The following is a 25,607-nucleotide window of genomic DNA, read 5'->3' on the forward strand; positions in this document are numbered from 1 at the left end:
AACTTGCTCTAGTAAGTTGATTTACAACATAATTACATTTTTGTGGTTTGCAAAAACTTAGATCAGTAGGCTTATAAGTTGGTGTAATCCAAATTCACCATACCAAATTGATCAAGGTGTCAACTTGGTGTTGGTGAATAATAATCCCTATAGATAGCTATTTACTATTAGTCTTTTTGTCATTGAATGGAAATAAGATAGATGGTACATGTTAGTGAAAAATAAAGATAGTTCTCGACAAGCATAATGAGTTTAGAGAGTGTTAAACATAAATTTAGAAACTTGATAGAAATTGTGAGGTATTCTCTTGAGTTATTTTTCTGGATAAATGTGAGTTATATTTCAATTTTTGTATTGTCAACATTTTCGCTTATGTTATAGTAAAATTAATTCGTATTCCCTGTGGATAAAAGCATATATAAGTGAATAATGTAACTTCTAGTGTCCATTTAAATATTTCATAATTATTACCATTATATTTTATGTTTTGTTTATACTAAATGCACCTATTTGATTTTTTTACGATTCAATAAAATCATGTTTTTACGAATATTTGATCTTGACCTTGTTTTTCGATGAAAAAAGGGGATTATGATACCCTAGGAGCGTGTCAGACTCTTTATGAAGTTTCGTGCACTCCTTATATCATAAATAAAAAATTTCATATGGTATCCCGGTAGACGCGCAGACCGAGTTAGTTTCCACCGATTCTGATCTAAATGTGCCAAAGATTGGGCATCGGTCTTCTCGTTCCATGAGTAAAAGGTCCGGAATGGCCTATTTTCATGTCTAAATCGGGAGTTTACGGGCTCCGTAAGATATCCATCTATAGGTTCACTAAAGTTACGTGAAGAATGGAATGCCTTCCAACAACATGAGGGAAAGCGGCAAGAATAAGTTTCTATTTAGCCTTTCAATTTTCAAACTTTTTTGCATGAATGTGAATCAAATTTTTTGTTAACAAATGAAAACCAATAATTTAAAGCATAGAGTTCTGAAAAAAGCTTTCTATCGTATTTCATTAAAAAAAATTACGAAGTATTTTCTGTTTCATATCTTGATTGTTCTCTCTTACATTTTAAAAAGTTAAAAGTTTGGAATCACATGTATTTCCCATATTAAGGCTCACATTTTCAATTTTTTTTAATTCATTTAATGTCAAGTCACAAATTTTTTATAACAATATAATGGAAAAAGAAAAAAAGACATTTTGAAGTGTAGACATCAATATACATAATTGGGAAGTTTGAGAGACTCAATTGTAAAATATCATCAAATTTCCAGATGAGAGCTCCCCAAGAAAAAAGGAAAAAAAAAAGAATTAAAAAAGAAAAAGAGCCTACATGTAACACGGGTAAACAAGAACCGTCGGATCAAATTTGATCCATTGGTCGAGCACCGGCGATAATTTGCCCTAAGTTCTCGAATAGCGGGACTCATATTGTTTTAATTTTGTTTAGCACAGTGTCACATTGGGAGAAGCTGCACATCCGCTAGCCAGCAGCAACATTAGGTTTTGGCAGAGGTAAGGAAAGAGGGAGAAATCAGCCATGAGTCGAAGCTTGGGCATACCGGTAAAGCTTCTACACGAAGCGACGGGGCATATAGTGACGGTAGAGATGAAGAGTGGAGAGGTGTACAGAGGAAGTATGGTGGAGTGCGAGGACAACTGGAATTGCCAACTCGAGAGCATCACTTACACTGCTAAAGTATGCTTACAACTTTTTTTGTTGTTGTGATTTTCCTGATTTTGTCAAAGCGTTATTATCTGTGCTTTCTTTGCTGTTTCTTAAATCCTAAACCCTAGATATTTTCTCTTGACTGCTTGTGATATTGGATCTTACTCTCGTTTTTACTTGTCTTCCCGATATTCTATTGCACAGTGCAGTAATTTCCAAACAAGCTAATTATCTGTGCGATAATTAGGGTGACAGTAGCGGTGATTTGTTTAACTTTCACAGTGGAAAAGTGGTACACAGAATGACATGTTCTTATTTCTATGTATGTTTTAGCCACTTACCACTTGTTTCCTACTTTACCAGTTGAGTGTCGCTTGCCCTGTTAAGATAGTAGAAGTTATACTTATTCACATTGCCCGAAGTAGGAAGTTCTCGATCATATGAGTAGCTTGATTTCTTTGAGGTTGTTCTTGGGGTCTTACTATTTTGGTTAGGCATTTCTAGTCTGCGATTAAATTTCTCTAATTTCAGGGGTTTAGTACGAATATCTTGTTAATTGCTCTGAGATATATCATATTTTGACTTTTAATTTCGAATTTATGGCCTTTATGATCATATCCAATCTTTTCCTTTAAGCAGTAAATAACAAGCCCATTTTTATCCTGTCTAGTAAGCAAGCCTACTTTTATCACAGAAGAACACTTATGTTTAGCTTGAGAATTGTACCTTTTGGGCTGCATTATTAGAAGTCATTGCTTCACCGCTTAAAGCAATGAAGCGATGCAAAACAAGGGGTTATCGCTTCATGGACGTTGCTATACGCTTCAGGTGTGCGTTCCACACAATGGTGCGCAAAGTGATATCAACGAGAAGTGGTCAATGCCTTGAATCTCAACTTTGAGGATTTGGTTTAACATCAACATTTTTTTTGATAACCGTGGTGTCTGAGCCAGCTTGCGTGCATCTCGACTAATTCCACGAGATACCTGCTACCTCCCACCAGCAATAGGTACCAGGTAACTCTATCCATCAAATCTTGGACAGATGGGAAGAAATAACCTAGTGTTTTTTGTCTTCGCTGAGGTTTGAACCTGAGACCTCATGGTTCTCCACCCACTTTATTGACCACTAGGCTACGCCCTTGGGTGCGTAACATCAACATTATTGAAATTAGTTTTTTTAGTTGAAATTTGGTTACACGGTATTTTCTTATCTTTCGTAAATTGTGCGTTTCACTTATTTCGTTTTGCTTCAAGCACCATGGACCTTGCCGCTTTTTTACGCTTTTCGCTCTTAAAACCAATGCTTTTGAGTTACTTTTATCACATCTCAGCCTTGAAAAGCATACATGTTAGGCTTAGAGATATCGTTTCTAATTAGGAGAAAATGCATCAGTTATAGGGATGTAAAGACTGATTAGCCTCCTTATTTGTTATAAAAATTACCCAATAGCTAAGTTGCTCGGATTCGGGTGCGGGCATCCGATAAGGGCAAGGATCCGAGTGTCAGATTCGGCAAAATCTAAATTTTAAGACTCGGGGGTGCGGATTCAGGTATGTATACGGGTGCGGGGATTCGGCTAAAAAAAATTCAAAATTATAAAAAATAGAGCTATAAAGAGAAAAAGAAAGCCATTCAAGGCCTTCCACTAATTCTCCAACTATATTGCTGCTATTGTGTACTAGAAGTCCGAACTCAGAACACGACCCTTGAATTCTTGGTTTTTCTAGAACACAAAGTAGAAAACATGAGACAAAAATACTACAATATTGAAGGTATGCCATTTCTCATGTCTTAAATCTATTTTATTTTTAATTTTGAGAAATCAAAATCTCAATTTCCCCCAAATTTTTCGATAGACTCAGGTCAAAGTGTCCTAAGTTTGTTGACCGAATCCGGGACGTATCCCGCACCCGCTCCCGTTCCGTGTCGAGACGGGTGCGGCACCAAAATCGAAGAGTCGCAACATAGCCCAATAGCACAGAGGAAGCAAGTAGCACAAGATCTTATACTCCTTTAGATTGATCAAACTAGCCAGAAAGTAACCTAAAGCATATTCAAAGGAAATATATTGAGACTTGTAGTCATGATTTCTAAGAGACTCGAGCATATAACTCATATGAGCATCTATGGACATGCTTTCTAAATCTCAGTTTCATATCAAGTATCAATGTCAAGAACAACATACATAAGACTTATTTTGATCTAGAAAAAGTAGTCTGATGCAAATTGAGACAAGTTTATGCAAATTGATCAAACAAGACAGGAATCTCTATAAAAATTGACATTCAAAAGAAGTTTTAATCAGAAATTATTAGTTGTTAGGTAGTAGAAATCAGTGTTTTAAAAGGCGTGGGCGTAAGCCGGGGCGTTTTACATATGCTTCAGCGGGGCGTAAGCCCCATAGGTATTTAATTTTTAATATTTTATAAATAATATAATGACAGTTAATATTTATAAACAGGTAAAATTGCATAAAAATTGAAGAAAACTTTATATATATATATATGCTCCATCCCCACAAAAAACTAATCAAAACAATCTATTATACGTTACTTACAAGCACAAGTAATTTGAGTCTAAAAGAATAAAGTTTTCTATATAGAGGAACAAAAAGGATGATTAACCTGCAATTTGAACTTTGAATTTGCTGCTATGAAGAAAAATGTAGTTCTCTTTGTATTTGTAAAAAAAATTAAATATTCGTTGCTTTTGGAAGATATTAGTAGACTAGCGGACAAGATAAAAAATTGGGAAAACCATGAATTAGAGCTTAAATCAATAAAAAAGGTCTTTACTTTTAAATTTAATACTTTTGAATTCCTTTTTAAACCTTTTGAGTAATTACCAAACTGACTTTTGAGAATTTGGGTATTATATGAAGGACTAATTCAGCAAATTTTGTTTTAATTTGAAAAAGTCGCTAGGGCTTATTCCTTACTAAAAAAACGCGCCCCGAATGCCCGGGCGTATGCCCCTTGAGACTTTTGCTCCACTCCATCGCCCCAGGGCGTTTTTGGTACGCCTGCCTTTTAAAACAGAGGTAGAAATATCGGTTCGGTAGATGAGATTAAGTTTTAAAGATAAGTTTTCCCATGGATATTTCATGTCATAAACGATTTAGAGAAAGTCAGAAATGTATTAGTTATTACCCTTATCGTTGGTATATTGGGTATTTTTTATGTGGTTGTGCTGTTATGAACTTGGCCCCTATGTTCTTTCTAGTGTGATTTATTTTGTCTAAAGCCTTTCTCTTACCCTTTGTAGTAAGAAATACTGTTACTGGCATTTTAAAGCTACCAGGATAGGAAAAAAGTTACCGGTTTTGCAGAAGTCGCACTTGAATATAATTTTGAATGCCAACAGCTTGCAGTTAGCCATATTGTTAAGTGCAGTCTGTAGAATGTAGATAGCATAAAGAAAGGGAAGTTTTTAAAGTTTCAGTTACCAAGAGTTTCCTCCTTTTCCTTTTCTTCGGCAGGAAAGGGGACTGCAGAAAGCCTCATTCCATGATACAAAATGGGGGAACTTTGTTGACAATTCTTGCAGGGGTGGGGGGTGGGGTGGGGTGGGGTGGGGTATATTTGTGATTCCTCAAGACAAAGCCCATGTGCAAAAAAGCCAATGGGTGTTGTCCTTGCTTCTCCTAATTATGAGAACAAAGGCTTTACTGTTCATTAACGAGATAGTGGGAATAACATATATCCTATCTAGCTTGTTTCTGTACCTCTCTCTGTTTCCCATCGTTAGGAGAAGGGCCTGAGGACATCGTTCAATAGATCCGAGTTACTGACATACATAAAAGTCATATCTTCAACTAGAGAAATTGGCACAATTAGGTATCTCAAAAATTGATAATGGAAGAATCTGATTTTCCCTGCCATGAAACCCATTTTGAGGCCCCACTCACAGGTAGAATGACCAACCAGTTTTATAAACCTTTCTCTCTGTCTTTCCTTTCAATGGAAAATGAAGTACTTCATGGAATTTCTTCCAATTGAAAATGAATTATCTTTTTGCTTTTTTCTCTTGACTGACAGTGAGTCTCAAGTCCCAACATCTTTACTGGGCCTTCCAAAAAATCATCATAGCTCTAGAAAAACTAAGTTTGGTAGACTAGTGTCTGATTTTTTTTGCAAACTAGGTTTTTTTCAATCACCTTTTTTTTTTATTAAGTAGGTGGTTCTCAATCGCTTTCATGGGTTATTTCGATCTTTTCATTGTCTTCAGAAATCTGCTTCATGTTAATGCTGGTGCTAGTTCCAGATCATAGAGAAATGACTTTCCATTTCTAGTGTTGGACTACATTCCCCCCCCAAAAAGTAAGTAATGAGAAGTTGAAAAACTAGAGATTTGGAAAAGGACCTCAACTGTCTAAAGAATGGAGGAAGGAAATGTTTCCAATTGAGCAAGCTGTTATCTTCCAAGTTTTGGGCTTTCTTATGCTATATCAAAATGCCAATAGTAGAAGGACCAGTAGAGATTTAGAGTTTATAGCATTTTGCCAGTCTTATATTTTTAATGAACTCACATATTTTCTTAGACTATATGCCTGCTTTTGGTGTCTCACCATTTTTTCTTTTGCTTGGGGAGGTATATGCAGTATCGCCAATACATTATGTAAAGAAGGAAAAAATCGAGTAGGATCTACTGCTGCACCTATCCTTGTTTTTTTTAAAAACGTCTTTTCTTTAGTAAAAGAAAAAAGAAACACATTGTTCCTGAAAAGAATATGCATCAAGAGACAAATTTATATATGGAAATGAAATAAAGCAAACGAAACTATCTTAAATTTTACACCAACTGAAATTTTATGTAATACTAACAATGACACATCTAAGCATATTTTGGTGACTCTACTGATGAAATAAGTGAGAAATTGGATTAGTTAGAATCTAAGGCTCTTTTTACATTGGTAATATTGATCACTGCAGGATGGAAGGGTGTCACAACTAGAGCACGTTTTTATTAGAGGCAGCAAAGTCAGGTACATGGTTAACTCTTTTGTGTATACTGTGCTATTGTTGGTAAGATCATTACTGAACTTTAATTTCCACCAGATTCATGATAATTCCTGATATGCTTAAGAATGCTCCCATGTTCAAGCGGCTAGAAGCAAGAATCAAGGTTTTTTCCTTCCTTGTCCTTAATTATTGCTGTTCTCTCAAGACCTTTGCTTATGTTTATTTTCATATTTGAAGGGCAAAGGTACATCACTTGGTGTTGGTCGGGGACGTGCTATTGCTATGCGAGCTAAAGTGAGTGCTGCTTATGTTTTACTGCTTTTACTTGCACTTTTGTGTTTGAAATCAACTTCTAAATTCACCTCATGCTGATACTTATAGACCTAAGGTTTATTGCAGTTAACTTGCAAAATGTTGATAAACTCCATTTTTGGTTTAGAGAATGGGAGGGGAGGGGTAGCTGAAGTTTAAGAAAGGTGTCGGGCTGAGTGGCTGATCGTTTACCTATCCTGTATCTCTCCATTTATGAATTTTTTGCTACTTATAGGGGACGTTAATTTTAACTGTAGTGCCTAGAGCTTCCCTGTGAGTTGAAAACTAGGATTCTTTCCAAGGAGCATAAATATTTAGCTCTCTTGTTTCAGGGTAGGGGGGGGGGTGTTAATTGGGAAGTGTAAACGGTATATAAGGAATTAATCGTAATTAAGCGAACAAGTTTTGCAATTTTTCTAGCGGAGAAATACTCCTGATTATAAACATCTTGCTTGCAGGCTCAAGCTGCTGGTGGTCGCGGAGCAGCACCTGGTCGAGGTGTTGTGCCACCTGTAAGAAGATAATCGTGTGTTGTGGGATTTTGTTTCTTCTGTTTTTGCGATCGTAAATTCAGCGTAAGAATGTTCAAGTAGTTTCTTAAGGTTGGTCGTTAGTCTAGTTGTCTGAGTCACATTCGGTCTACTTTGTAACTTGCTTTTTACATTACTTTGGAAGGCTGGAATACGAGTGCTATTCAGATTGCCGCTATGTGCTTGTACTTCACCTGTGTTTAAGTAATATGGATTACTCCAGTTCTTTACCACCACTCTGTGTGCCCCAAGTATGTCATTAGGCCTGTCTTTAGTGCTGGATGTGGGCTTTCTTGAGCTCATAAAAGAAACAGTTTATTTTGGAAGACAAGTTTTCTTCCAGTTCTTTTTGTGACGCGCCAGAGGATCTCTTTTCAACCCAACTATACCTTTTGGCTTTGATGGACCTAATAGAATCAGAATGTTGAAAGTGCCTTTTTTCCCCCTTTTTCCTTCTAACCTTCTACTGATAAAAAAACTGCTTTTTCTTTTTCTTTTCTAGGATGAGGTATTTGTGTTACTAGTGATCATTACATCTGGAATTCGAGTTCTGGATCAGGAGTTTCTGCTCTTTGTTTACAGTGGCAAGGAGGCTTAACAATTTACTTTGTTATTTGGTCATGTATCCTAGATTATAGAGCAGCATGCTATCTAGTTGGAGGAGAATAAGTGAGTGACCTAGGTATGTTTGTACTTTTTGAAAGGGGTTTACAAGTACTAAAACCATAAGTAGTGAGAAGTTTATAATTGAACGGACAAAACAGCTAGTTATACGCCAAAACTCACGAAGCACATTTCACAATTTCAAATGTTTATAAATTTGGTTTTACCAGTTTGATTAGGAAAATAGAATTCGACATTTCTAAAGTACTGTGTAGAACTAGTTTTGATAATTTGAAATATACTTTGAGCAGTAAAAGAAGACGTGATTTGAAGACTAATATAATATATTAGTAAGGTTGAAGGAGGTTATTCTAGAATTGTCAACTTATTATGATATAGCTGCTGTGCCATTGTTCATGTATGGTCATATTTCTTTATATAAGGGTGTCTTAGGATCAATGATATTGGGAGCAGGGGCGGATTTAGGGGCGGTAGCCGGGAGGTGTTTACCCAAATCTCCTTCGCTGGAAAATTATACTGCATATATAAGGCAAAATTTATTTTTTACTTTTATATATTATGTTTTAAATCCCCTTGGCATAGCTTAGTGATCGAGAGGATTAAAAACCTTTGTAAGGTCATTGGTTCAATTCCCACTAGTTATAATTTTTATTAACTTTTTTCTTTTTGAACTACCTTAGCGAAAATCCTGTCTCCGCCACTGATTGGGAGATCAGTCTTTAAATCCAGTATAGTAAAAACACGCTAAGCAATTTTCTTTTTTACCACGTAAGCTTTGGTGGTAGAGTTATGTATATGTGTTGGTGGGAGACCAAGTACTCGGTGCAATAATAGATACTACTTTCATTAAAAATGTCATATTATCTCCTAATTTTATTTCCCTGAACTCCCCGTTTCATTAGCTTAATGATGGAATAAAGGGAACAAATGTTACTAAAGTTTTGAGGATGCGGGCGGAGCAGGGAGTTTGATTAGGCCCAATGGGATGAGGAAAAAATCTGGACAGGTCTTTGTAAATTGGCTGCCAATTGGATGAGGAAAAGAGATTACATAATTTGAACAAGAGTAGACAGTCGTGAACCAGTGATTCTGAGGCTCAATCTGTTCTTTTTTTCCTCTTTAAAGAATATGTAAACTGGGATAGAGACTAGTAACGAATGTATAGTCAAGCTTGAACAGTCTCAGCCATAAACAAAATCCTATGGACCATTAATGCATGTCTGAGAATACTTTGAACACCTCTTTTGGAGTCTTTTCTTCTCCAGTCTAAAAACAAACTGGAAAAAAGGGTCCATGAACTTATGCTTTATCTTGCAAAAAAATCAGACTTTTCTATGGTTGTTAAGCCATGACTTGTGAATTGTGATTCATTGTTAAATGAATCATTGATGTCCCCATATTAAATGCTAACCAACTATGTCGATTGAAAATTGACTACTATTATTAGTACGATGGTACTGAATCTGTCCTGCGTTTTTGCATTCATGTGTGCATTTTTTTTACTTTTTTCATGGAAATATCAATTTCCAATTGCTCGAAAAGTCTCCTCACAGGGCATAAAAATGCTTACCAATCTTGAAATATACTCAAGATTGCATCAGATGAATGCCCCAGTAGAACATGAATGCGTGTTTAGGTAGGTACATATTGGGACACCGACTCTAAATGGTGTCTCAAGTATTGTTTTGACAAAGTCACCATTGCTATGAGAAAAAAATGTCCTTTTTAGATTGTGGACTAAAATCAATCAATTTTAGCTCTTTGATCAGTACCACTGCTATTTTCCTCATCTGGTGGCGGTGCCTTTACAAACTACAATGCACTTCTTTTCATAAATTCCATAATTCCAAATCATAAACCTAGACAAAATGCAGCCTCCAAATTTTATTTTAAAAAAGGGAAGAAATGAAAAAGAAAAACATAGCATATATTTCCGTCCAGGATAGGACGAGGAAAAAACAACAAATGTTGTTTCTTCAGAAAAATAATACATAACAGAAAGTTTGTGTTCCCAAAAAACCAAAAGTTTTCAAGGCTAGATCCAAAAATACACATCCTTTTTCAAAAATAAATTTAAAAAACCTATAAATACTTCCTCTGGTTTATATGTCTTTTATGATTTTTGCACACTCATTAAGAAAAATATTTAATAGCCTTAATCATAAAAATATTGATCTAAATTACCATTTATCTCTTCTTAAATATTTAATTTACTTAATACTCCTAATTGGAATAGCAAGGATAGATATATAATAAAGTAATACTCCTACTAATATTTAGGATCTGAAGAATAAAAAACAGAACTGTTTTGCATCCAAACACCACCCGAAGGAAAATTATTCTCTCTTTGGACTAATTGTTGGAAGGAGTAGAGAGAAAAAAGATATAATTGAAGTGTAAAAGCATATAAACCTTAATTAAAGTAATAAAACTCCAAGTTTTGAATCATATTGTTATTATATGTTTTCATTTTGGATGGGAATGGTGAAGGCTAAATAAGAGTGCAACCTGAGCAAAAAGCTGCTAACAATCCTTCTATAATTTATTCTTAATAATCGATAGTGCAAAACACATGACGGATTCCATTTCAGATCATTACAACAGAAAAACCGATTAGACAAAAATCTACCTAAGAATCTAAGGAACTAAAAGAATTAATTGAGTCATTGGAATATTTTTTTTAAAGTCTAATCTTACTTTTGATGATAAAAGATGATGTGAGAGATGATTGCCTCTTTCGTTAATAACACTGTGCACATGTGTACCATTGTTCCCTTTTCTATCTCACTTTGTCTTCGACAGAGTCATGCATCCCATAAAAGAAAGAAACTCAGCATTTGGACAAAATCATACTACTAATTTTTTGTTTTACAATTTTAAGTATTCAATTGATTGATAAGTTATAGTAGGAATATGCTCATAGTGGTCCTACATGCATGTGCTCAAAAGTATGTGTCTTCAACATTGGCTCGACATCTTGTTAATTTATCACATTATCAGTTTAAAAGCTATCTTGATTACATCATTGAAACTAATTAATCTTATTCTTCATAATGATTAAAATGGATTAAGACCTTCCCATTTCGAACAACAAGTAATAATAAGCTGAAGGAATAAGATGGGTAGTTAAAGAAATAGGGGTTAGCTCAAATGGTTAGCGTCCTCTATCTACACCCCAGGGTGATGGGTTCGAGTCACTAAAAGAGCTTTAGCTCCAATAAAGGGGATCAAAGGGGGAAAAAATAAGGAAAAAAAAACTATAAGTAACCTAAGTAAAAGTCTAATACAGTTAAAAGTTATTTGCTTGAGAGAAGAAATTCATAAAACATGACACATATTCACCAATATTTTTGAAAGTATGATTTGATTAGAAGCATATATAAAACTAAAGAGTTTAACTTTTGTACTAACTCAATGTAAAATCTTTTTCACACTATCATATCAAATAAGATAAATGATTTCCTATAGTATATTAATATGCATCGATAATATAAATTTTTTTACAATGTAAGCGAATATAATTAAGTTAAAATGTGTAAACGTAAAACATGTCGGTAGCGGTCAAGCAAGGTATAGTCAAGTGTATTTGTTACTTAGCCGTTAGAAGTATGTGCGAGGCTAAAATTTCAAAGTTCGAGCCGGGATTACACATACATCTTAGCTTCATTAGTCAGACAATACACGTCTGATGATTAATATTAAGGAGTTTAAATTTAATATATTAACGGGTGAAAAATATTTACATAATCAAGTTATCTAGTTAAAAACTATACCTACAAGCTCATTAATTACATGACTTTGAAAAGTTGACATATCTAGAATATTTTTGAGAGCACGCGGTCAAAGTAAGTATGCTTTGACCTATATATTAACACAGTGAGCTCTTATCACATTATAGTCTGATGGAATTAGGTGAGTTAGTATTGATATGATCGCATCCTTATCACATTATAATCACGGAGCTATCATCGAGTTATATTCTTGGGATCGGGAAAATTTGAAGGAAAAAAAATTGCAAAGTCTAAACAAACAAAGGCCTCTAAATTTATGGTAACTCTTTGGAACAATAGAATTAAGAGTTTTCCACGGGTGCAGAATCCACACCACCGATGAAAATACCAATAGTACATGAAAACAATATACAAATCAACCCAAATTACTCCACAAGAGTTAGATGTGGGCTAGCTATTTTAATTTACTTTTGTCAGTTAAAACTAAAGAGAAGCTCTTACTATTTACTTAATATCCTAATTAATGATCCTAGCTGGTCAAACCCAACTTGGTCTTCATCTGAACATGGAAATAAGAGAGCAGAAATCATCTTCATCACAAGGAATAGTAATGCCCATCTCATGGCTAAATCCAAACTCTTCTTCAGCTCTTTGAAGTAAGCTTTGAAATTCTGGATATGTCAACCAAGAAATAGGAATTATATATCTGCTCCTATTTTCTCCCACATATACAACAAAATGGCCTTTTGGAACATCGTGGGGGAAACCATTCTCGTTCTTTCCGAAGCTAGAACACCTCTTGATCATTTGTTTTAAAGCTGCTGTTTGAGTGCTTGTTTTCTTTAGACCCATTTTGAATACAAAGAGAGATCAGTTTGAGAATGTTTTGTGATGTGAGGGAAATATGGGAAGGAAAGAGGGAGTATTTATGGAGGGAGACTTGAAAAACAAAGGCATGTGGAGTGTGTAGGGACATAGGGACTAAATAGGGAATGGATGGTTTATGGGGTAAGCTTTTGTACGAGGACATGAGGGCCTCTTTTTCTCATTGCTCTTGTACCCTACTTAGTACTTACAAGTCATCTCTATTCAAAATTTTAATACCGAATAAGGAATATCATTTAATTTGAATTTCATAAGTTAAATCTTTACATTTTTACCGATGAATCCATGTTTAATATATGAGTTTTGGGTTTAGTTGAACTTATACCTTTTTAACTAGATCCGCTAGTGTTTATGATTAATTTTTTGTGGGCAACTCAACGTTTTTACTGAGAGGATTAAAAGAAGACAACAAAGTGGTCCAAATGAGGCTTAAACACTTGACATCATAATAATTTTGAACCTCCTTAGCTAGCCAATATTGCTCTTAAGACATCCCTAGCTGGTGCCAAAGTGATTCATGCCAAAGTGATTCATACAAGCACGCATATTTTTGTTATCTACTGTGTTCGAAATAGAAAACCGGAATAAATAGATACTTCGAGTCCATAAAATTTATCGTGCGTCCTTAAGAAATTTAATCTGCTCACACTATTTGAGATATTAAATTATTTTCTCCGAAATAGAACGAAATTTACCTTTGTTGGAATAATGGTACTTCAAATTCCAACAAATGTCAGGCGCCAAGGCAAGAATAAATCACACTGTACAAACTCTGTTTTGTATTTGAGAAATACGTGAAAGAGTTTGAAAAAAATACTAATATGAAAGAGAGGCCAAGTCTATGTATTTATGGCCAACGAAAAAAAGGTGAGATGAAAAGATGTAATTCAAAGAAGGTGCCAATGTGATTTCTTTTCGGGAAAAAATCAAGTGACTTTATAAAAAAATTCACAAAATAAAAATAAAATAAAAAGACTTGTTGGTCCAAAAATTAACTAATCAATTATATGATCAAACCCAAATTCGAGCCTAGCGACAACAACATCGCAAAGGCTTGCCTTCTTCCCAAGCCTTTCAAGGTAGTATAGAAATGCCTTTCAATATAGACCTCAAAACCCAACACTTTGTTAGCTGAAATACAGTTTACTAATCAAGAACTTTTACTCAGTCGAAGAATAACGTAGTCTTAAGCAAATAAATATCACAATGCATGTATGTCTAATACTGTATTAATGCGGTTCAATGGATGATCATATAATCAATCGTAGGTTGTTAGGCTGTTAATAGTCAAGTTCTGCTTAAAATGGCCACTTTTATACAAGTGTAAAGAAAACAATAGAGTAAGATTAGGAAAAGAAAAATGTCGGAAGGGAAAGTGCCACTTTAAGTGATTCAAGTTCGTTGGACCTAACGATGCAGGTTTGATTACTTTTTAAGTGGAACCCTCTGACTTCAATTTCCCACCCCGTTTATGCTCGTAATTAGTATATTACAAATTTCTACAAAATAATCATGTTATAACTTGCCATTTCATTTTCTGTCAAATATAATGTATAGTATAAAGATTGTTAAACACGCTACAATGATTTGTCACTAATTAAGAATCTGCGCTTTCGTATGGGCTTTGTGGAATGTTTTCCTTAAAAAAATATTATTTCATACTTGGTCACCTTAAATTGCTGAAAACATTGTCCTTAGAAAATATTTCTAATCAAAAGGAGAAAAATAATTTTCATTGTTTAAGGTCAGAATTTATTTTCTTTTATAAACGTTTTAATATAACGCTTAGATATTATTATTAATCTTTAATAATAAAAAGCACCGGCCTCCATCTTGTAAGGAACATATACAGGAAATCACCTAAAATCATTTTCTAACATAAAACTTTTTTCACGAAAAATATTTTACTACATACAACGTCCACCCTATATACTCAAGACGTTACCAAATTAATTAATCCATATTTATTTCTAATTGTCTATTATGCTTTATATAACGGTGTCATATTTTTTTTTCCTTACAAAAAAATAGTGTCATATGTTTCTTACGTTTTTTTTTCTTTTTAAAGAAAATTAAATGATCTTATCGCTTATCACAATAAGAAAATGAAAAAAATAGTTCTATTAAATATTAATCTAATCAATTTAGAGAACTACAATACATAATTGTAACAAAATACATTACTCAGATAGCATCATATTCGTATGGACCTAGTAAAAACTAAAGGCATAATACATAGTCTGTCCTCTGAGCTTGTAGTCAAATATCTTTTACATATTTCAGTTTTATGATTTTCTTTATTACATATCAAACTTTTTACACACCAAATGTTTCACCGAAGAGGTGTGTATTATTAGATACATTTGATAAAATAAAAATAAAAATTGGCGTGTGAAGAGTTTTTCGTGAAACTGAAGTATGTAAAAGAAATTTGACTACAAACTCATAGGTAAACTAGGTATGAAGCCTATAATAATCAATGAACAAAGGATAGCATATGGGTTGACATTGCAGATGGTGTTGGATTAAAGACAAGTCAACACCACAGACTACGGCACTAATAAATATGCATTATTATGATTATGATTTTCAACATTTAAAATCATTTGTACACAAGCATAGAGACCCCTGTTTTTGCCAATTTGATTCATGTCTCAACTTACAAAAACGATGGATGGACAATTTCATACCAAGTATTGGACCACCACGTTAGCTAGTCACAAATCATCCTACAGCCAAAGGACATCAATCATCAATATTAAAAATATAGTAAAATGACAGCACTATTTCATTAATGTCAAAGGTTCCAATACGGGTTGAGGAGTTTTATTTTAATACACATCTAAATTTATTTCCAAGAACCCATAATATAAGAAAATATATCACTTTATTCTCGTACTATTTTTTAATTAAAGAATAATTACAATACTGGCTGTATATTTGCTTTTGTTTATTCTTGTTAGGAAAATGAAAGTAGTTTTCTTATACTACAGCTCCATTCTTGATAAACTCTACAAAAAATATCAGATTTTTCTATAATACTTCATTATTCATGCTAGCTATAACCACTGCAGCTTCTTTGTAACTGAATTTCCTTTTTAAGGAGAACAAAATAGTTATCACGATTTTATTTTCTGCAAATATAATTTTTCTAGAACAGAATCAATGACATCGGATCTAACTTCACTCTTCCCTCTTAATCTACTCTTTTAAAAAAATTCTCATAATGATTCCCTATTACTTTTATATATTTACATGCAATATTCATTTTTTTCCCTTTTCTTTTATCAATTGATCTCTTATTCTGAGAGGATGGGAATGTTCACGTTGGGACAGAAACTATCACCTAGGATTGAGCATTCAACTAGGCTGTACTAAAGGAAAAGCACTGAGAGTGAAATGACTTTTCAAACTAATGTACTGCAGTTTTCAACCTTTACTTTTTCTTATAGTAGTAGCAATTTTCAACTTTGATATAGATTTGACCCTAAACGTTTTCCAACTTGGAGTTCTCTTACATGGTTATCAATATAATATTGTCTAAGAGTTTAAGTTATTCGCGAGAAACTTATTTATTTGATCATATTACCTCTGTAATATGCTTACTTAACTTACAGTTTGTTTGGATGGTTGTTTCGTATTGTGTTATATTGTATCGTATTGTCACTTTAAATATAATTTTTGGTTTAATTGTTACTTAAATTTTATTGTATCGTATTGTTAAATTCGTCGTTACGTAACGATAAAAAGTGCATTATTGTAACGAGTTATGTGGTGTGGTCGCGTCATTACCTTACTTTTTTATTTCATCGGGTCCTTTTTCTATTATTAAATAATCATATTTTATCCTTTATTCTATCTTTTTGTATAATAATTCTATCATGTATCATAGTTTTTCTTTGTAATATTGCAAGTTTATTTTTCATATTGCTGGCGATAAATAATACAATCTATCCAAACGTTGTATTCATCAAACAATATAATACAATACGATACATTATGAAATAACGTGTAACAACCATCCAGTCTGACTCTTTTCTTGAACCAATGAGAAATTCTTTTTCATTAGAGGCGGTAAATCTGAGCATTAACCCCAATTCTTAAAGTTATTGATGATCAAAAGGAGATTTTTACTAAACGTTCTGGATACCATGTTATATATATCTGATGTGAAATTTATATAACTCACCAACTATTTGATAACGTTATCTTTAATTTGTCTTCCATAAATCTAGTTCCCACCAAACTATACTAGCTAGGCTCATCTTGTGGAGGTGAAAGATTGCAACCCTCTAGTGAAGAAGTAATTGATGGACAAAATGGTATGTGACACACTCATCCAATTAACTCACTTCGTACACCTAAGGAGTTTCACTATAGTCTTATCCACTCTGGTCCCTCTAGTCATAGTGTAGGAACCATATAGCTGAGATGTGTTTAATTTAAATTTGAATTTGTCTATTCTACATGACGTGTATCATGTGAATTGATGCAGAGTCTTAGTCCTATGTTAGAGCAATAAATAAAATAAAATTGCATATATGGAATTGGGGGAAATAAGGATTTCTAAACAAGCCAAGGATCCCTTAGCGTCTCCTTATTTGACATAAAAACCTATCCTAATGAAAGTTTCATGAATCGCCTTATCATTTAGACTTTTCATTCTCATTACAAAGAAAACCCTGTTTTCTAGTTCATTCAATCTTTTTATTTTGTTACATAATAATGGTGTCCGGACCAATTTCAGCTATTTCACCCATACATGTTATGTCTTACGGTCAGATATCCGAGTAGCTCTGCGTACAAGACTTATACAAATGATAAGAAGTCATGCATGTAATAATTTTTTGTGTCTCTACTAAGATTTGAACTCTAAATTTCACCCAAATCATTAACCGCTAAACCACACCCTAATGCTATATATGCTGATCATTCAGTACTTTGAAGGCATCGTCTGTTGTTTTGCAGTAAGGTGAAAATGAAATGTCTCAACATCATGAAACCTAGCATGTGACCCTGTTGAAGCTCATTATCAACATCATAAGCAAATAAATTCAGAAGCTGACGTACTGTTAATGCCTACCCAATTGATTTAAAGGAGAAACATGCCAAAGCAGACATGCATTCTGAAATAAAAAAGAGCACAATCTATTATTCAGTCTTCCGTTCTGGTGACAAGATTATATTCATGATTTCAGCCTTTCACATGTACTGAGGCCCAGCAGCTGCCTTTGTCTCTGTTAATTTTCCAATATCCTTTGTTAAGAAATTAGTTGGAGACAGAAGTAACAGAAGATTTGAGTTGCGGTTTGATAATACCTAAAAATAAATAGGCATTGATGCATAAACATCTTTCATAGCATAAGTAGAAAACAAATGAAGATTCAGGTCAAGAGTATGTAAAAACCCAATCACTAATGATACTCTGTGTTTTAGGACCCCATATGATTTTAAAATATATCACTAGAGTTTAAAACTTAGTTTATTTATACACCCGACTATCTTTTTGGTGTTTTGTCAATGTAAAATATATTTATGGAGTGGGTTCTGCCACGAATGAAGAAGAATGGATAACATAACACGCGCGGGGAACTGAAGGTAAGGACCATCAAACTTATTAACACAGCAAATAGCATTTTCAATGTGCAGATAGTGACAACGCAGGACTTGAATAAGCATGTGAAGCCATGTTACTCTTGCTTTCAAAACCTCTTGTAAAGATGAAACAAGACGGAGGCTGCTAATACATCTGAATTCAACTTCTGTGGCAATAACCCTGATTTCTCCTTCCTTGTACTGATTCGGAAAATGTGAACTTTTTTCTACTGAATTACAGTATAAAGAAACCACACGAAATACTCATTTATGTCACATTTTGTGTACTCCAAGGCAAATGAAATATATATATGTATACAAATGAAATCTCAATTGATTTGAGAAAAATGCACACTAGCACTTAAACTGTACAAGGAGCTTGGGCTTTAAAACCAATCTTCGCAGTCAATTTACTAATTTTGTTCGCACTCTAAGCACCCATCTAACAAGAAAAGGTATAAATATGAAAACGTGTATGCTATTTGGATTGTAAAAATTAATGGAGGAACTTGGATTTTTAATTCCCAGAAACATCACTCATTCTTCCATTAAGACCCTTGATAACCAACCATTTTGGTCGTTATGGCAATGGCTGGACTCTATTATTATAAATTTAAACTATAAGAACCTCGTATCCAAGCTCTAGTTATGAAAGAAGGAACCACGCGAGCCCACAAGATTTCAGCTATAATAATGAAAAAGATTTCTACATGTACTCACCGACACCAATAATATGATGTTCCAAAATGACTGTCACGCTCTAACTATTGCCTTAAGTTAGGAATAGCAATAAAGTAAGGTTATGGATAATAGTAGGGCTGCTTCTCTTACAGCTAATTATATATTCATAGTCCATATATTCAACTGAAAAGTTTGTTGACACTACTACTATTGTTAATTAGTTTACCTTCTTGTATATGACAAATAAATTATAGTAACACTAGAAACAAAAAGCTTCTAAGGGTCACACTCTAGGCTAAGTACCACGACTAAGTACAAAAAGGTCTCCTAGTTCATTCACTATCAGATAACAGAGAGGAGAAACTCAGCAGCTAAACAAGTGTTATACCGTTGATTCTAAAGTATTTTGAATGGCTGCTTCTATGTCATTTTTTACTTTCAATACCAACCAGAAAATATCTATGCATAACACCACTAGTTAAAAAGAGAACATTATCACATTCAGGCTTCTCTTTGCAAAAAGTTGACGGTGCAATGTTAAATGAAAGCACGTTATAGAAAAATAGTAGAGTCAAAAGAACTTAGCCAAGCACATAGTATCACATATAGAGCCAAAAGAAACAGCTACTGCACATCACATGCTAAAGAGTGCGCCCAGCAAGCCCACACAGATGTGCAGGCATACTTAGCCAGAGGACCACAAACGACAAGGGCATAGCTAATGAAAAATGAACTGTTAAAATCGAGCCCCGTCACATAACTACCAATGTGAAGAGTATACCTTTGCATAAAACCTGTCACTGAGGGAGCAAATTGCACCGTTCAAGTCTCGTGTACATATCCGAAAAAAGCAACCCAGTAAAACTTTAGTCAGGAATTTTTCTTCCATTTCTTTTGACAAAAGAGTGTAACCATAAAGCCTGATAACATTCTTCTTTACAGTGGGAACCAGACTAAAACAACTATCCTAGATGTTACAGAAAATATCATTAGACATTATCCAGGACATAGCACACCTGTCCTACGCAGCATGAGGAGATAGAAATGAAAGGAGGGAGGGGGGTTGGGGTTTAGTAGAAGGGTCAGATGGAGATTTTAACAAAGAGACGTGGGTGGAGAAAAGAAGATAACTCCCACTACTGAGCTTGTCAACATGTACAAATAGACATCACATGTTCTTTATGTGACAGACAAATCATGTATCTCTAATCAGAATCCAGTTTGAATGTCTGGGGTAGCTCATCCATCACACTCAACTGCCTCCTCAGCTTAACAATGTGAGCTTGCACCTGACAAATCCAACTTGCAATCAATTAGCTGATAGAAAACTAACAATGCTACAAATGCTGAAATAGCTCAAAATCGGAGTTTAGAGGAGACAAAATTAGAAGATAGACAAAGAAACAATCAAGGTAAGAAGGTTGTTAATGCCAGCTGTAAACTTGTTGACAAAATATCTAATTTCATTCAAAATGAAGCCTTTGAATGTACTTATTTGCATATTGAGGCACTTATAAAATACTTATTGCTTGAAATGTTGTGAGTTCGTCTATTAGGAATTTTAATCACTGGCACCGTGTAGCTAAAGCTCTGAACCATTATAGTTATCATGGTGAAACTGGGTTATTTTATAAAGTAGTCATCTGCTTCTCTGATAAACAAAAGGCACTTGGTCTCGTGAGAACCAAAGGCATTCATATGTTTGAAGCTCCCCTTAAAACCCTGATGAAGCAGATATTGACAGTCTAACGGAGAATAAGGCACTCTCAGGTCTAGACAAGGCAGTTTATCCATGTCAAAGGAAAGCTGAATATGCGTTCCTAGCACTGAAAGATACAAGTTAAAGAACTGATGACAGTGTAGAGAAATTAAAGCATAACGACAAATGTTGACACATAAGTCTCATTCACCCAATCTGTGTTGGAGAATACACTTCTGCTCTCCCTGTCATCCAAAAATTAAAAGGTAAATTACAAACTTTATACAGAGATGAAAGTGAACACTCAAGCTGAATTAAAGAATTCCTGTCACCAATAAGTCTATCAGCTTAAATAACTATATGTTGCTTCTCAGCTTCAGATACAAGAAATTCCACGTCCAGCTTTATCTCAAGGGAGGTAGAACAGCCACACATGATTTCTACTATCTAAGAGCATGATATTTTTTGAACAAAGTTTAGATGTACTGAACATGTGTGTGTGTGTGAGAGAGAGAGAGAGAGAGAGAGAGAGAGAGAGAGAGTTAAGCTCACCGTCTGACGAGCTGCTGTGAGTTTCAAGAGCTCATCAGCCTCAGAGAAATTGATGAACCACTGACTAAGAGGATGGTTTTTCGTATCACCTCTCTTCAACACGTGCAAATCCTCAATTGGTGCTAAGAAACATAAAGTAGAAATTTACAAACTGAATGGACCAAGTTGCTCCAGAGCAGAGCCAAACAATCTCAGAAAAGAATGTTTACCTGGAGGAAACTTAAATGTTGCCGGAAGCCGTGGCACGATTACTGCAGGATGGTTCTGGATTCGTGAAAAGAAATCCTCAGGAGGATCAGGGAATACGACCTCATTGTAGGTTTCCACAACAACAGGTTTCTTTGTTGACTGGGGACCAGACTCATTCTCTGCATATAACTTCAAATGATGATACCTGGGAAAAGAAGAGCAGTGAAAGTATATCCACACTGCCAGCAAACTTTAAAACAAAAATGAAGCTCATGCACCAAGTGAAGAACTTACAAATCCAACTTCTTTTCGCCAACATCATCGTGGAAGTGAAGGGATATTGCAATTTCAAATTCACCCCAACCACATTCTGACAACTCAAAGGGTGGTGATTCTACCACTCTCACGGGATTATTAAAACTTGGATGCAATTGAAAAACAACTTTCTTGATTACCCCACTAAGATCCTCATTTGTTGCTCCACGAACATATACTGACCACCTATGCGACTGAGTTCTAATTGAAAAAACCCATATATTATGATTGTCTCAATAAGCATAATACTCTGAGCAAATAAATGCACTAAAAAGAATGTCCACTTACTCAGTGGCTTTCCTGCCGAGCCAAAACGCAATTGTTCCATAGACTATAGGGACATAAATTTCAACATCTTTCAGTCTCTTGCTTGAAGTCTGTATAACACCAGGAATTAATTGAACTATATCTCAAGCTACTAAAGAAGACAGGAAAGTAAAACACAGGTCAATTCGAAGGTCTCAAATATTTGTAGAAATAGACATAGATATCAAGGAAAAGCACCATATAACACTGCAAACTGATCAAACAGATTAATTCAACAATTTCATAAATATAAGCAACAAGAGAAATATCATAGCTTTGAGTTGAAATACGAATATAACAATTACCGGTAAATTATAAAAAACAAAGCCTATAACCCCTAATTTTTGTTTGCAGATAAAAAGTAAAACAAGTAGTACGATACTGCCATTTGCAGCAATGCTAAAGATAATAACCTAACATGAGGCATTATACGACCAAAGAATGTGGTGCAGCGGATGGGTCTGCTCTTCACTTGACCGGAGGTCTCGGGAGCCCGGTATGGAAAAATCCTTGGTAGGGAGCGCTTCCCTCTGAATGGGGCCCTACGCGGCGCGAATCCGGATATAATAGGGCTCCAGAGGGCACTGGACATCGGGTGGGAAACCAAAAAAAAGAAGCGCAAGGCATTATTGAGACAACATTCGTACAAAAATAGGAGTAGGAAACATAGGATAAACCACAAAAAAAAAAAAAAAGACAAGATACAGATAAGGGCTAGTCATAAATTTAGCAGGTAAAGGAAACGTGCCTTCTTTTCAAAATCTTCAGTAAGGTTAGCAATTTTAGTGAGTTGTGGCTTCGGATCAGACTCATTTCCACCTAAGTCAGAGTCATTCTGTGTCATGGCAGGCGAGTTGAGAGGCATTTTGCATTCAAGACAACCTAGTTAATGAAATTAAGGTTGTTCTGAGTACTAATTGGAGACCGAAAGGCAGAAGATTTGAGAAAAATTGGGGGTTAGGGTTTTGAAATTGAAAAGAGAAAGGAGAAGGGAAATTCGGATTTCAAGCGCTACTAAAATCTGGTGAGTGGTGGGGAATTGCAATCGCATGGGTAAAATAGTGTGTCCAATTAAGTTTGGACATAAGAAAATTTTCTTTTTTAAAAAAAAAATTTCAAAACAATGTTTGGTTGTGAAAATTTTAAAACTTCAACTTGATAATGTATTTTCGAATTTGAAAAATTGATGAGAACCAGTTTTTCACTTGAAAAATTGGAAAGTTGGTATTTTTAAGTTTTACAAATTTATCCTATATTTTTGAAATTTATAAAAGGATCACAATCAGTTATTAAACCTAGGTAACACTGATAACTACCCACCATCTGATTGAGTGGACTTGAACTATATTTTAATATCAACTGTTGAAATTTATAATTTATACTCTTACATGAAGGAGCCACTACAATTTTTATTAGAGATTGTTCGTACAGTTAAACAATTAGCATGTTTGATTGTTTGTTTTAAGTAGGATAATCAAGTCAGGGTAATTTTGATATTTTTTATAAATTGTGAGATATAAATTATGTTTCATGGTTTTGAAAAAAGTACATCCAAATATATTACAAAAATTATAACCAAACATAACTTCAACTTCAGATCAAATTTTAATAAAATTCCAAATTTGAAAAAAGAAAATTTGGAATTTATGTTCAAACGCCTACTAATTGTTGCATGGAACAAACAATGTTTTAATTCTGGTTTCGCGTCCGTCCAAACTAACCCGCCAAAATACCTATGGATGTTTCCATTTTTATAAACGATAAAAAGTAATGCTACTAAGTTTTAGTGACTTTATGTAATTTCTAATTGTTTAACTTTATTTTCAAAATCGAATTTCGAAGTACTGTACTTGTTTTATTGCACAAAATGAGTAGTTTTTTAAATAAATAAAAAATTTATTCTTGAAATAATTGACATATCGAAACAAGATATCAGAAATTTTGACGAAAGTCGTAGAAGGATCATGAGTCAAGATTTCAAATCAAAATTTACTCATGATTAGGATCCCATGAGGAAGTGTGTGTTGGTTGATTGTGATTGGGGAAAAAAAAGGAAGAAGAGAAAAGGAAGTTTGTGCTTATTTGCTTGGATAGTATTTCAAAATTATGAACTCAAAAGAAGAGGTTCAATGACATTAAACTGATTCTCAGAAATGATCTGTCTTTCAAAAGAGTTCAAAATTCTTTTTCACAATTTAAACCATTTCAACTAAAACAACTAAGTCTAACAACAAGTCCTAAAAGGTATTGGTTTAAAACTGAAAACAGATAGTTGAAAAAGTATGTGGAGGCAACTGAACTATGAAGATATAAAAGAAAAGGAAAGGGGAAGAAGACCTTTAATTTCATCCCTCTTTTTGCACTTAATGATATTTTAATTTACACTTAATACCAAACAAGCTAAGAATTTCTCATCTGATATTTATAACGATTAATGATATTTTGATCAATCAATCATATACACCATTTCAAAGATTTTATTAAAAAGTAATTTACACTATCTTAATATGTAGGTTTCCTTTAATTTTTCTAATAGAAAGATCTCAAAACACTAAAAAATCTCACAAAGTTCATATTTTATTTTAAACTTTGACAAAAATCAAAATATTCAATCCCAAACCCAGCACTTATATACAGGTCCCCTTCCCTAAAAAAATAAATATAGTAGTAATTAAGAAATAGATAGAAAGTTAGTCACTAAACAAATTCTACAACATAACTAATTTGTCACGACCCAAAATTCTCACATTCGGGGCTGTGATGACGCCTAACATTTCATGTGCTAGGCAAGCCAACGTTAGAATAATATTAGCTATTTTAAAATAATTTTTAAATTAATTAATAACAAGAAACAAATGCGGAAGTAAAGTCTGAAATGTAGTGAATAATCCATAATAATAGTGATGTCTAAATACCATTCCAGAATTGGTGTCACAAGTGCACGAGCTACTAGAATAATACAAATAAAGGTCTGAATGAAAATAAAGCTGTCTGAAAGAAATACACAGCTATTATAAAGTGGAAGAGGACTTCAGAACTACGAACGACATGCAACTATACCTCAAGTCTCCTGCGAATAGCTGAATCCGAGCAAATCTACTATACGCCGCTGGAACCAACTCAGGTATCTGCACAAGAAGTGCAGAGTGTAGTATGAGTACAACCGACCCCATGTACCCAGTAAGTGCCGAGCCTAACCTCGACGAAGTAGTGACGAGGCTAAGGCAGGCTACTTACATTAACATGTACGCAATAACAATAATAACAACAATAATAGAAATAAATCAGGTATCTTTTTTCAACAGTTGAAGCCAACTCGGCAGTCATAACCAATTATTATTTGAATCAGTTTTTGTTGCGGCGTGCAACCCGATCCCACAATATATTCATATTCAATTCTGTTGTGGCGTGCAACCCGCTCCTCCAATATATTCATTTCAATCAATTCTGTTGTGGCGTGCAACCCGCTCCTCCAATATATTCACTTTCATTTCCGTTGCGGCGTGCAACCCGCTCCTCTAATATATTCATTTACCAATTCTTAT

At 34.3% G+C, this 25,607-nt stretch overlaps 3 protein-coding genes across 3 annotated transcripts; 1 reads left to right on the forward strand and 2 right to left on the reverse strand.

The window, feature by feature from the left end:
• Positions 1-1,263: 1,263 nt before the first annotated feature.
• Positions 1,264-7,721, forward strand: LOC104105398 (small nuclear ribonucleoprotein SmD3b-like). Its single transcript, XM_009613688.4, has 5 exons — positions 1,264-1,709; positions 6,614-6,666; positions 6,740-6,806; positions 6,881-6,937; positions 7,414-7,721. The coding sequence occupies exons 1-5, from the start codon at positions 1,551-1,553 to the stop codon at positions 7,477-7,479; spliced, it is 402 nt and encodes a 133-aa protein (XP_009611983.1). The 5' UTR covers positions 1,264-1,550; the 3' UTR covers positions 7,480-7,721.
• A 4,408-nt stretch (positions 7,722-12,129) lies between these two features.
• Positions 12,130-12,756, reverse strand: LOC104105399 (auxin-responsive protein SAUR50). Its single transcript, XM_009613689.4, has one exon. The coding sequence runs from the start codon at positions 12,690-12,692 to the stop codon at positions 12,396-12,398; it is 297 nt and encodes a 98-aa protein (XP_009611984.1). The 5' UTR covers positions 12,693-12,756; the 3' UTR covers positions 12,130-12,395.
• A 7,110-nt stretch (positions 12,757-19,866) lies between these two features.
• Positions 19,867-23,092, reverse strand: LOC104105400 (transcription initiation factor TFIID subunit 14b). Its single transcript, XM_009613690.4, has 6 exons — positions 22,811-23,092; positions 22,045-22,133; positions 21,736-21,957; positions 21,462-21,646; positions 21,253-21,374; positions 19,867-20,290 (listed from the first exon to the last, which is right to left on the reverse strand). The coding sequence occupies exons 1-6, from the start codon at positions 22,925-22,927 to the stop codon at positions 20,207-20,209; spliced, it is 819 nt and encodes a 272-aa protein (XP_009611985.1). The 5' UTR covers positions 22,928-23,092; the 3' UTR covers positions 19,867-20,206.
• Positions 23,093-25,607: the final 2,515 nt, after the last annotated feature.

The sequence above is a fragment of the Nicotiana tomentosiformis genome, chromosome 2 (genome assembly GCF_000390325.3).
Source record: "Nicotiana tomentosiformis chromosome 2, ASM39032v3, whole genome shotgun sequence".
Classification (NCBI taxonomy): Eukaryota; Viridiplantae; Streptophyta; class Magnoliopsida; order Solanales; family Solanaceae; genus Nicotiana; species Nicotiana tomentosiformis.